General features: G+C 41.5%; 1 protein-coding gene across 1 annotated transcript in view; it reads left to right on the forward strand.

Annotated features, from left to right (window-relative positions):
- The first annotated feature begins 1,693 nt into the window (after window positions 1-1,693).
- PEPD (peptidase D) overlaps window positions 1,694-12,880 on the forward strand; it is a 136,235-nt gene continuing 125,048 nt past the window's right edge. Inside the window, exons 1-3 of the mRNA XM_086758222.1 lie at window positions 1,694-1,771; window positions 6,024-6,207; window positions 7,506-7,633. Of these exons, the coding sequence (XP_086614348.1) occupies window positions 1,755-1,771; window positions 6,024-6,207; window positions 7,506-7,633 (329 nt within the window). The 5' untranslated portion in view covers window positions 1,694-1,754. The remainder of the gene's footprint in view (window positions 1,772-6,023; window positions 6,208-7,505; window positions 7,634-12,880) is intronic.

Genomic DNA, 12,880 nt, shown 5'->3' on the forward strand with positions numbered 1-12,880 from the left:
GTACTGCAGAATGTTCGTTCTTTCAAATCCTGAGACAGCAGAACAGGATATTTTAGGTAACAAACAACATAAAATGTTTGTTTTGTTTTGTTTGGGTTTTTTTTCCTACGTAATGGAGTCTTATTTTCTGCTGAGATTGAATACAATGCAGGTAACTGTTCTAAATCTCAGCAATTGTTTTTGGAAGGTGGGTAAAACGACCAAGGTGAAGAGATGAAGAAATTAAACAGGACAGAAAGACCTAGAAAGCTCATTTTACAGAGCAGATACTACAACGCAGGAGACCTTTTTTTTTTTTTTTTTTTTTTAAGGAGGGCAAGCATACAGCTAGGCAGAGAGGAGCTGGAAAGGACGAATGCCCGAAGCCACTAAGAACAGTATTTGGAAGAGTGCCTTCAAGGCTTTAGTCTTTTCTCTGTACTCCTGACAGGAGAAGGTAAGGCAAACTGAGTTTCCCTGCCTCCTCCCACTGATTCTGCCGGAGTCTAAGCAGAACGGAGCACACTAGGGGACTGAAAGCAGTAAAATATCTTGCTCCAGTTTGCATTAAAAAACTTTCAGTCTTCATAAACTGAAGGAAGTTCCTTAAAATTCAACAGCGTGTCCATGATAACGTCTAAAATGGGGCTTTATCCATTAATCTGTAAAAAAAAAAAAAAGTATTATTCCCTGTCAAATGGGCAGTCTGTGAAAGAAGCTTCCGATTCTTTCTATATATTTTGTAGTAAAGGTCTGTGACCCTTGGGCATAAAAACATAAAGAGCTGGAGGATGACTACTTGAGTTTTGCAGTTTTCTGCACTTTCTTTTGAAATTGGTGCCAGAACAACGGAGAAGTGGCATTGCTCAGCAGCAGAGCGAAGACTTGTGCTTTCCTTCCAGGGCAGGAGGACGGTGGCACCTGTGAGGAGCTGCCAGCTCAGAGCAGCACTTAGCACTGTTTTATTGAGGCACGGAGCCGCGAAACGAGGTATGCAGGTCACGCAGCAGAGCCTCTCTCACACTCTTTATCTGGTGTTTCATGCTTCTGGGTATTTGCTTTTGCTGCTGTATGGCAGTTACTGGCCACGTGAACCCTGGCCTATGAATTGTTGGTTTCTTCAGGTAGCTTGTAATTGAGGCAAGAACAAGTCAACTTGTGTTCTGAAGAAATCTGTGTGAATAGGAGCAAAATTCAGCAAAGTGGGGTGAGTCCGAGGACTGGCGCTGGCTACAGCGGACTATCCCCGGAGGCTGTTGCTGAACGCCTTCTCCATTTCAAAATGCAAGTGGATGGCGTCTCTCCCAGGGATTACAGCAGCGTGGCACATTACGTGGATTTTTTGGAATAGCCGTTTGTTTAGGGGAGCGCTGTTGTAAGAGAGAGCAGTCCCTGTAAAAGGTTGTATTTCCATGATACAGCGTTTAGCCCCGAGGACTCCAATTGTTTCTCGTACAAGAAGACAGCGAAGCAGGAGGTGGTTACGAACTCACCTCTCCGGTTTCGGACGCAGCTGCGGAGCGTTCCCAATGAACGCCCCCGCAGCTGACACGGAGCCCAGGCTCGCCGGGGCCTGCCCCGTACCAGATCCACGCCTCACGGCCTCTGGGGAGCGCAGCGGCCTGCGAGGCCGGTAGGCAGCCCGGCGCCCCGCTCCCCTCGCCGCCCCGCCCGGGAAGACGCTCCCGCCGCCGCGCCCCGCCCCGCCCGCGGCTCCCCGCGCCCCTCCGCAGCGGCCCGGCCCTCACGTGACAGGCGAAGTCCGGCGAGGCAACATGGCCGCGGCGGCGGGGTAAGCAGCGCTGCTGGGCCGCGGAACCGTCCGCGCTCCCCACGGGCCCTGCGCCCCGACCTGTGTTCTCCCGGCTCTCCCCCGCGGGGGGCCGGGCAGCGGCGGCCGGGCTCTGCGTGGTTTCGCTGAGGGGCCTGGGGGTGCTGGGGGGCAGCTGCCCCGAGGCGGCTGGGGAGGGCCTGCGGGGAGGCAGGGCGGCCTGCGCTGGAGCAGACGCTCCCTAAAGTGACAGCAGGGTTTGCGTGGGGCGGCGAACGGGCTGTGGAGGGTCCCACGGGCACCCTGCCCCACGGGTGGGCTCGGCATGCCTGCCCCTGAGCTGTGCGTTATCCTTCAAATTGTGTATGTTTGGGAAATCGTGCTTGAAGGTGACTGTGGATTACTTAGTGTGAGGTCTCTCCCACATCTGGTAGCTGAATTCAGCCGTTTCTTCCAGTGCTTTCAGAAGGTACCATTAAACATGCATCAAAATGAGAGGAGAACTTTCCATAGTTGCCAAAAAAGAGGTGATGCTGGGACTTGGCTCTCACTCTTTCGCCTTTGGGAGGAGGTTGCTCCCCTGTGAGGTCCTCTCCTGCCCCTGCTTTCCCCCAGCGTTGACCCAGTGTCCCCTGTGTGGAGACGCTCCTGCCAGGCCCTGCTGAGAGCAAGGTCGAACAGGGCTGGGGCTTCAAGTTGTTGACTTATTTACAAAGAGCACCGAGTTCACCGTGAAGAAAACATCCAGTTTATGCCTTAAACAGCGGTAGTTGCTTTTACTGTTTCCCTTGTATTGCTTATTTGCTTGTGCTGCTGTTAGTGTAGGCCTCTTGCACTTTGCGTATGTGTTGTGGAAACAGCGTTAAACGTTGGCTAGAATTCAGGCTGATGTTGATGACTCTGTTGCTCAAAACAAACAAATGGTAACTTCTTGAAAAGTAGTTTTAGTTATTTCTCATCTTCATTGAAATCTGGATCCTGACTGCATGACCTCAGTAGAACAGAAATGGCAGTTCATTAATATCTTCTGAAAAAAAACAGAATTACAAAAGATTAACTGAAAAATGGTAGGAAAACCAGAAATAAAATAGTTTGTTTTTTTTTTTTGTTATCAGTGTGTTCTGGTGATTGTGTCAAAACAAATCCAAAATGTTAGATGGCTCATACAGTAACAAAATGTAAGCTCTCTGAAAATATAAAATTTCTGAAATAAGCATTGGAAATCAACAGTTCCAGGCAAAATAAAAATATCCTTTAAAGAAACAGATGTAGTTTAATGTTCCTAGCTGCATTTCACTTCCAGTATAATAAAATGAAAGAGCTCTTGTGTGGGCTTGGGCCTAAGTGATCATGAAAATTGTGTGTGACAGCCAGCAAGGAAACTGTCAGCTACTGTGGGAGGCCTTTACCAGGCTGAGCAGTGGCTGAATTGTGGTACCAGACTGGAGAAAATGAGGAGGCTGAACTTCATTTGTTCTGTCCTGCACTTGCAGGTAGCCATTTCTGACACCGGTGAATGCTTATTTGCAGAAGACTGCGTAACTTCAAAGAGGCGTGCACCACAATGCCGTGTTTGCATTAAATATGCTTCATTATCAAATGTACAACTCTGCATGAGAGTTTTGAGTTGAGGTTGTGGCTGGAGATGCCAGAGGCCTTGCACTAACAGAAGAAACAGACCTTGAAGGACCAGCCAATGTATTGCACTAATTAAATTCTGGTATTTGTATGTCTTGTGTGATGTAAACTTGAGTGACTAGAGATCATGGGCCAAAATTGAAAGCTTGTAATTCCATCTCTAGAAAGAACTTTGTGCTAGTATTGTTAGGTGTCAAACAACAGAGTTTTACGCTGATTATGCTGTAGTTGCATGTGTATTTGCAGGGTTGATCCCTGTGTGAAGCAGTTCTATGCATGTACCCACTCAACTCACTACCGGTGGCATAGCAATGACTTCTTATATTTGAAATGGAAAAAGTGCTAAATAATTGTCATGGTATAAGACAGTACTGCGTGGTTGCAGGGGTTTGTAACAGTTGGGCTGGAAGGAGTAGGGAAAAAAAGACCGGGCCAGTCATAAGCTACTTACCTGCCATGTGTTTCTTGGTAGCAGAGCAATGAGCTCAGCAGAGCGACAGTTACACAGCCAGTCCTGTGTACGAAGACTTTTCCTGTAATCTTGAATAGTGTGAGAATTCTCTTCCCAAATCATTATCTGCAGTAGAAAGCCAGGTGAACAGCCACATTCTTTTGTAAGACTTAAATTCCTTTGTCAGGAAGGAGGTTGTAGTGCAACCTGTCACCTTTTTTGGGTTTTTTTTTTTTTTTTTTTTTATCAGCAGATACAAAGATCTGAGAGCAACCTGTGGCATAAGGGTATCTGATGATGTTCTCTCTTCCCTTTTATACTGGCAGTAAGGTGAGCATATGATTTCCAGGCCCCTGTATGGAGTTACTGCAGGGGGTGATCTTGCCTGGAGAACAGTGTTTTCAACCTCTTGTGCATTGCTGAGTGGCTGAGCCACAGCTTTGCACCTGAAGAGCCTTGCCCGTGTTTAGTTTAGGGTTTGCTATCTGATTTAAAGCCTTTTGCTAGGATTGTATGAATTTGCTTAATTCTTCCCACAGGCATTAGTACCCCAAAACGAAGGCTTATGCTATGCTTCCACACTATACTGCTGTGGTGCAGTAGGTAGTCTGCAGCCCTTGTAATGATCACCTGCCACGGTGCTGGGTTATCAGGTGTGTGTGGGAAGTAATAAACACATTTGGGTTTTGTGCACAGTCAGCTGAACTCCTAGGCAGGTAGTTTGAAAATTGGATTAGCAGTCTTTCACCTCTTAAAATTACTTACACTGTTTTATCAAGTAGTTATAAACAAGTAAAATAAAATACTTTATTACCTCTTTTATGCTGTATCTGCAGTAAGAAATTACAGGGTTTACATTTCTGGTGCTGATAAAGTCTTTCAGGAGGTTACTTTATGCAGCTATAAATCAAAGGTTCCCTTTCAGATTGCCTATGAAAACTGTATAATAATTAAGATGTGGTGCTCTGCTTCGCTAAGGTTAAGTTCGTTGGTGGTTCATTTCTTGTCATCTTAACATAGTAGCAATTTTAACTGCGCCTTTCTGTCGTCTCCTCTAAATGTATCTGAGAGAAAATGACCAGCCAGCCAGTCTTCAATAAGCTGAGAGAAGCTGAGGTGGAGGGACAAACTGGACTTAAATCATAGGATTTTATTGATAAAACAATATTAATCTGTAACACTGAAGCTCCAAAGCACAATTTTGCTATATTAAACATATAAAAGGGAATAGATTCTTTGCTCCTCATTTAATTTAAACAAAAAATGCTACAACAAGCTGTTGGTCTTCTAGCGGTAGAGCTCCTAAAAATGCAGGTGTGGAGCTATGACAAACGTGAATGAATCGGCAATATATTCTTGTAGTACTTTAAAGACCTCGTATTAGTTAATAATCGGATTATTTTAAGAGAGAATGCTCTCTACTTTTAAACTGTATTGTCCCAGTTACACTGCTGAGTACGGCCCCTCAGAAACTTTCTGGGCTGTCTCAGCATGTTTGTGCTGCCTTAGGGGCAGGTGGTGATGTATAGCAGGAGGTCCCTGGTACCCAGGCCACGCTCCTGTGGCCACATGTGTGAGTTCAGTAACTTGCTGAATCTTCTCTTGCTCTTATGTATGCAAGAATAAACATACTATATGTAGAAAATAAATTCGCAGATACTGTGTGAGTATGGGAAATGCTGTTGTCCTGCGTCTGCTGTCCGTCATGTTTTCTCTCCAGTCCCTGTTTCAGCTACTGAACGTTTCCCAGAAGGACTTGCTGAAGTTTGCCAGACTTAATGTAACCTTCCACTTCTGTGTTCAGGAACTCAGAACTCATTTTCTTCTCTCCTGTTTTGCCTAGCCAACCTAGGCTGTTGTCACTTTCTGCATCTACTGTTCGTGTTGCTTTACCTAAAGGAATGTAACAAGTGACATGCTGTGGGCCATAGCTGCAGCCAGTCCTGTCTCCTGGTACCATCTTTTCCCTTTGGTACTCCTTTGAGCAGTATTTGATTGTCACTTGGGAGCAATGCTTGTATACAGCATCTCTTCCCCTTGAGTGATTAGCATCTTGTTTGTAGAGTTGAACTAAACTTCCTTTTCTTTTCTAAACTAAAGTAACAAACACTGTGCGTCTGAATCATGATAACTGCTGTTTTTGCCTTCCATTAATTGTTGATTAAAAAAAAATATCTTTTCTAGACCCTCCTTTTGGCTGGGGAATGAGACCTTGAAAGTGCCTCTAGCGCTCTTTGCCTTGAATAGAAGACGACTCTGCGATCGCCTGAGACAGAATAAGGATGTCCAGAAGAATTCAATTGTTCTGCTGCAAGGTGGAGAAGAAACCCAGAGATACTGTACTGATACTGGTATTGTGTTTCGCCAGGTAAGAGCTGAATGAAAACTTCAAATCAAATTAAGAAACTCTCTTCAACTGCATGAATTTTAAAACAATTTTAAATTATTTTCCTTTCATCTCTCATGTGTCCATTGCCTTGCTTCACTTAAATAAATTGTCGTCTTTATAACAGTGTCTCTTCAGCTTCAAGTTACTCTCCCAGTGCTTTGCTGTGCAGGCTTGTTATCTGGTTTAAAGGGCATAAACCTGTTCAAGGCCCTCCTGCTTATCAGTGTTTAATGTAACATTAAAGACAGCAATGGAATATTTCTTAGTTGTTTCAATCTTGGCTGTGACCCAAGAAATAACCTGCTTTCTGTAGTGAGACATGTTACAGTGGACCTAAACGGAATTAAGTTGTAGAAAAACGTATTTCAAGCTTTTATAAACAGTATATTCCACAAAGCAGAATCTTAGAATTCTATCTTAGAATTTACAACACGTATCTTCTCAAATTAGACTCTTCCTTAAGTACCCATGTGTTCTTCTGTCACAAATAGAGTTTAATAACTTGTTACTGGCATGCTGAACACAATCTTTGGGGAAGCCGGCATGACAGAACTCTAATTATGCATACTCCATACTTTGCATGGCTGCTGCAGTACTTTGTTTTGTGAATTCAACTGACCTGTTGTGTGTTATGAAGAAACAAAACCAATAAAACCTAATGCAGATAGTGCGTATCTTAATGTAGTTATTGGTCTGGTTTTAGAGGAGATGCCCCTTTCAGGGTATCAGAGTATATGTCTGTCCTTACCAAAATTAATCTCTGTATTGTTAAGTGTTTTGTTGTTGGCTTACTTGTTCTTAAAATAACTCTTGGCTAAATGCTGTTCCTAGTTGCAGCTTCCTCTTCTCTGGGGGAGGCTGGGTCTTCACTTCAGCACTTTGCCAACGCAACCCAGTGAATCTGCACTCTGCTTTTGCCTTGTCTCATGTAGTGTGATGTGATTGTCTCCTCCTGATGCTACATTCCCTATTTCTAGACTGGAAGAATGTATTTTATTGTGTCATGTATGTTTATTGTGCTGAGTTGACCTGTTTATTCCTTATGGTAGTTTATTAATCTCTGATCCTTTCCAGTTGCCCACAGAGGGATTTATGCTATTGTAACCTAAAACTAATCAGTCTGAAAAGCTTTAAACTTAAACCACTTTCCCCCTCCACCAAAAGCAAGAGATCTCTTTCAGATATGTGGAAGTAGGAATTAGTATGTACCGTAATGTATTTTTAGAGTTGGTAGAAGCGAGGGTTTTCTTTTAAGAATATATTTTGTCTTAACCTAGGAATCTTACTTTCACTGGACTTTTGGAGTAACTGAAGCAGGCTGCTTTGGAGCAGTAGATGTTGATACTGGAAGATCCATGCTTTTTGTTCCACGACTCCCTGAAAGCTATGCAGTTTGGATGGGAAAGTAAGACTTACTTTTTAACTGTGTTCGATGTATCTGAGTACTACGTATCACGTAACTGTCTGTAGAGCTGGAATGCTGTCTCATTTTAATAGGTTCCGCCAAATCATTCAATGTGAATTGTAATGGTATGTACATCTAATGACACAAAACATGATTAATTGACATTGATCATATGATATCAAATGATCCAACGCCGTTTGGTAGAGAATACCTTTAGACTTGGAACCCGTGGATCTCATGGTATCTATGAAGGGATGCTGAACCATAAAGAAAAGTAGAAGTCTTGTGTTAAGACCAATAAGTTAAATAGTAAAGGAGGCTTTTTCAGGTTGCTTTACCAGTTTGCAACTGCATTAGCTAGTGAAGGTTTTTGAATGGCAGAAAGTAGTTTAGTCTCTTTGGTACTTTTTTTTGATGTGAACTGGCAGACTAGGGAACGTGATTTCGGTTCTTTTCTGTGAGTATGTTACAAACATCTCTCTTTTCTATCCACATTGGTAGTAAATTTTATTCAGTGCTTTAGTAGAGGAGAAATTGATTTATTTATATATTCACTTATTTTCTTAGTTTTAATTGTATTTGTAACCTCTAACAAACTGTAAATTTTTTTGTCTACATCGTCTTAGAACATTGGATTACTTCTAATTTAATATTTTGAGCTCAGGTTGCTTTGCTTCTAATTGAAGCTATCACTTGTATTTTAATGCTAATTTTGGGAAAAAGAAAATAATCACAACCAATCCCATATGCTGGGCTGTGCCAGACCATATGGTAGGGCATGGCTGCTGTCTTCTCAGAGAGTTTAAATGGATATCACTGTCTTGGACCTGCCTGGGAACTGAAATTGTTTGTGATAGCATTAAAATGTGAATACCGCTGTCTGAAATATTTCAGCTGAGAGCTGCACCTGTCTGGAAGGGTAGGGTTTGTTTAACCCCCGCTGTTACTCTCTGAAGTCTGTTCCCTAGTGGTGCTTGTTCCCATTTATACACAACACTTTTTCCTCCCCCTAAGTTCTTTTCTGCTAGTTCAAATTGGCTGTTTCATACCCACGCTGATTGTGCCTAATCTGAAAAGGCTTAAAAATATTATTGAAATTCCACTCTCTCGTTTTGCATTTTCAAATAAAATATTGTGATGTTTATAAATGGTGGCCTTTTTGATTTGTTTGTGCAGCGCTTGTTATTGGTTCATTTACAGAATTACAAGTCTGGTTAAAAGTGGTTTATTGTTGTTGTGTCTTCTTGCAGAGTATAACAAATTGTCTTTATCACAGCATCCTTGTTTTCTAAATTCTTCTCCTTACTCTTCCTGAATATGTCTGTTTGAATCTTTGTTTTCTCTTCTGTCAGCTGTGGTCCTTTACTTTTTCTGCTTGTCAGGAGGAGGGTGGATGAATAACTCATTTGTGAGTCAGTAGCGGTTCTGCTTCATAAGCTGGTTGGCAGGGGGTACTACGCACAGCTAGGGATTGTGTTCCTTCCCAGAAGACTCAATTCTGACTTAAAATTAGCACTGAAAGAAAAACACAAATAATTTTGACTTCCATCCACTGCTGTTTATCTACTATGGTTTGCCTTGGAAGTGCTTGTTTCTGTGCATGTGGAAGGCACTATCTACCCACTGATGAAACACTCATTTAACATCAGTGAAGCACGAATCAATTCAACGCTGGTACGGTGTTTGCAAGGCTGGTATTTTACAGAGCTCTACAACTGGTCTTCTAGTTAATAGCACAGGGTGCAGCTGCTTTTCCCGGCGTTTATATTGCTTTCTACTTAAGACAGATGTGGGAATCTGCTGTGTGAATGTAAGCAGAGTTGCATAGATTGTCTTAAAATTAATGCAGAAGGCTCCTTCCTACTACGGTATTACTAAATGTATTGTTTGATGTACTATTGTGCTTTCGCTTCTGAAGGACACATCTTTGAGTGGTTTTCAAAATGTAGCTTAGGTAATGTGGCAGTCAGAAGAGTTAACTTTTTTGCCTTGAAGTCATGCAAAAGTGGGACTTGTTAGCTTCTTTCAGATTGCAGTCTTAGTTTGTTTGAAACCAAAGAAGTGTCTGGGAACGTTGGCTTGGAGTTGAGGAGACTATTAGTTTACAAATGAGGCCATGAGCACTCTAATTATTTTATTCTCACCAGCTGCACTTTTTTTTTTGTGAACAGTTTTGCATGCTTAGGGTGGTGCCTGAGGACTGAAGAACAGGTGAACATGGACATGATGAATGCACCACCCTAGGGTGTGGTCTGCCAAGGACCCAGCACTGCAGAGTACCAATGTTGAGAGTGGCTACTACTTCTTTGGAAGTGTTACTCATCTTGTAGGACTTCTTGCAGGATGTGTATGCTCTAAAGATTTGTAAATAGCTGTAAGATTACCTCGTAGAAGTCCTTCAAGCCAAAATAACCTCTGCAGTTTTAAAAAGGAGAGATTTAATTTAACTCCCAGGCTGTGGACGTTCTCTAAAAAACCCACAACTTCTTAAGGTGGCAGTTGCAGAACTGTTAACGAGGGTAATTGTAGGACTGGTGGTCCTACTTTCATGTTGGGAAGGGATTGCAACAACGGGTGGTCTGCTTTTAAATTATGAGTGTGGGCATTTCTCCAGATATTGGGCCAACCCATTTTTAAGCTATTATCTGGGAAAATTTTTTTCAAGAAAGAGAACCGCTTTGCCTATCTCTTGATCTGTTCCTCTATCCCCTGCCCCTCCTTTTGTTTGTAAGGCAGAAACAAAGACTCTCACAGGATGGCTTAGAGGGTAGGCTCTTGCAGTCCTGAAGTATTTTTCTATTCTTACTTTCAGAGTAAGAGTTTAAGAAATGAATCTGGTAATACAAGATTGTAAAGGCTTCAGAAGTGTACCTGGTTGTAAATGCCCCTCGTTACGGGCATGGTCTTACCTAGTCAAGTTTGTGGTGCAGAGCTGTTAGCAACTGTTTCTGTTCCTAGGAAGCATTAAGTTGGTATGGCTGCATGTCTTGCACAGAGACTTCAATTTCAGTAATTAATGCTGCACCTGCCATTTACCTCCTTAATTATAAATGACAGAACTAGTCAGTGTGCTGATTAAAGATATTTTATAAAGTAAAACATACTGTACAGCAGCTGCTTTATGTGGAGCGGATGCCAAAATAACTTAATTGCCTTGCTACATAAAGAGTGTTTTTAATGGAAAACAAAAATATTTAACACTTTCCTGTTCTAACTTTAGAAATACATATTGAATGGGACAGAGCAATATTTATGTGGAATTTCCTGTGTTTTCTTTGAAGCCCTGCTGGCTGTTTGGTAAGCATAGCGACCCTCACCTAGTGTTATATCTACCGTAAGTAAAGTTTTTCCATGAATTTGATTGGAAGCAATTTCTGTTTGCAAAGTTGAACCTTAGTGTGGCACTTTGGAGCTGTAATAAAGCACAATGAAATGCTTTACCAGTGTTAATAATTTCTCAGTGACCTAATGTGAAAGCTTGTTAAGCATTGTCATAATTTTCTGAGCAGGTTACGACCAAAATCAAGCTTCAGTTTTGGTGATTAAACTTGACTGATTTCAGTGAAGCTGAGAAGTTTTATTGCCTTTGGGAAAACAGTGCAGAAGTATGTGGTTGGTATGTTTAATTGTTTGGGTTTTTTTCCCCAAACACTTTTGTTGAGATAAAAGAATTTTTCAGGCTATTTAGGCTTTTACCTTTTTTCCCCTTGTAGACTGTATGTGACCATGAAAATTAGAAGCTTTTCAACCTCTTTTTTTCTTAATGGGGATTGGTGAAATTTTGTGACGTTTATATTTTGAACAATCGTGAGTACTAAATTGTGTACAGCATGGTATGTTTATGTGGCTGTATCATAGTGGCTGAGACTAGTGCATTAATTAGCTGTAGGCTTGGCTAGGAGAAGGCAAGGTCTGTAGTAAGTCCATTCTATGCTAGCTGAAATTGGAAACAACTCTTTGGAAAGGTAGTAGCATTTATGTGGGTACTGTAGGGGACAAACTCTAAATCCCCTTAATTGCTCTTCTTGAGCAGATTTTGCAGGAATGAAGGATGGTTTCTGGATGAGTTTTGTTGATATAGTGCATACAGGTCCTCCTTTCCATAGCAGTGTATTCAGATAGCATACTTGAGAAGGGCCTTTGGTTTTACCTTATGAAGTGATCTGCCCTATTATCCCCTGGTATTTTTTCTTGTAATTTTTTTCTCTAAAATGAAATATGTTTAATGTTTTATTTTTCCCTATCAGTTTGGACTCTTCCCACCATTTGTCCCTTCCCCTTACCCACTGAATCTTGTATTTTATTATTTAAAAAAAAGTTTTTAATCACTTTAAGTCATCTTGTTACTGCATTGTACCAACAGGCAATTTTTCTGCAAAATTTGTTACCACCTGCAAGTGCCATCTGTGGATCCATCTCATGAACATATTCAGTCCTGTTTCTGTTTCTGAATAGCATTAGTACTAATTTCAGTCTTTGTTGTATCCCACTAATCAAGACTTGCAGTTTGTTGCAGTTTATCACTTTAACTTCTGAAAACATCAGTCTAAATTGATACAGCACTTTCCAGTGTGGCAGTTGGAGAGTTTCCCAGCCCTTGAAAAGCTCGTCTTTTTATCTGTGTATTTATTTTTATTTTCTGCTTTAGGCCTTTCACTTTTTTATTCTGACTAGTCATTGCGTTTCAGGTCACATCGTACTGTTCCTGTCCAAGCCAATTTGAGTTGAATTTGGAGAGTAACAGTCTTGAGAGAGATTTTTATCAAATATTTTACTATTATTCAGATAGTACATCTGTTGCTTTACCCTTCATTCGATCCTTTCAAAACAGCACAATAAAGCCGGTTGCTTTTGATTAGCAAGACTGACTTGTGGAATTCCCCATGCTGCTTATTTTCCATGATTCCGTTTCTCTCCATAGTACAGTGATTTCCATTTCTTGTCTCCCATTCATTTATTATGGTATTTCTCTGTGGATAAAAATTACTTTTACAGAATAATTAGTGTTTGAATTGCTCTTGCCACGTTCCTGATGATTGTTTTTCCCTAAACATTGCTGCTTGAATGCTCTGACTTCTCAAATGATTGGTTTAGTCATTGTCCCAGTATTCTAATTGTTCATGAGCCTTGCTGGTCCAGAATGAATGTGTATTGTTTCTGTGACTATTACTTCAGTAATTATTTTTATAAATCTTTACTTTCTAGCTGCTGAAGTTTCCTTTTATTTTCTGTTGAGAATGTTTTCAA

This window comes from Chlamydotis macqueenii, chromosome 13 (assembly GCF_036417535.1).
Source record: "Chlamydotis macqueenii isolate bChlMac1 chromosome 13, bChlMac1.mat, whole genome shotgun sequence".
Classification (NCBI taxonomy): domain Eukaryota; kingdom Metazoa; phylum Chordata; class Aves; order Otidiformes; family Otididae; genus Chlamydotis; species Chlamydotis macqueenii.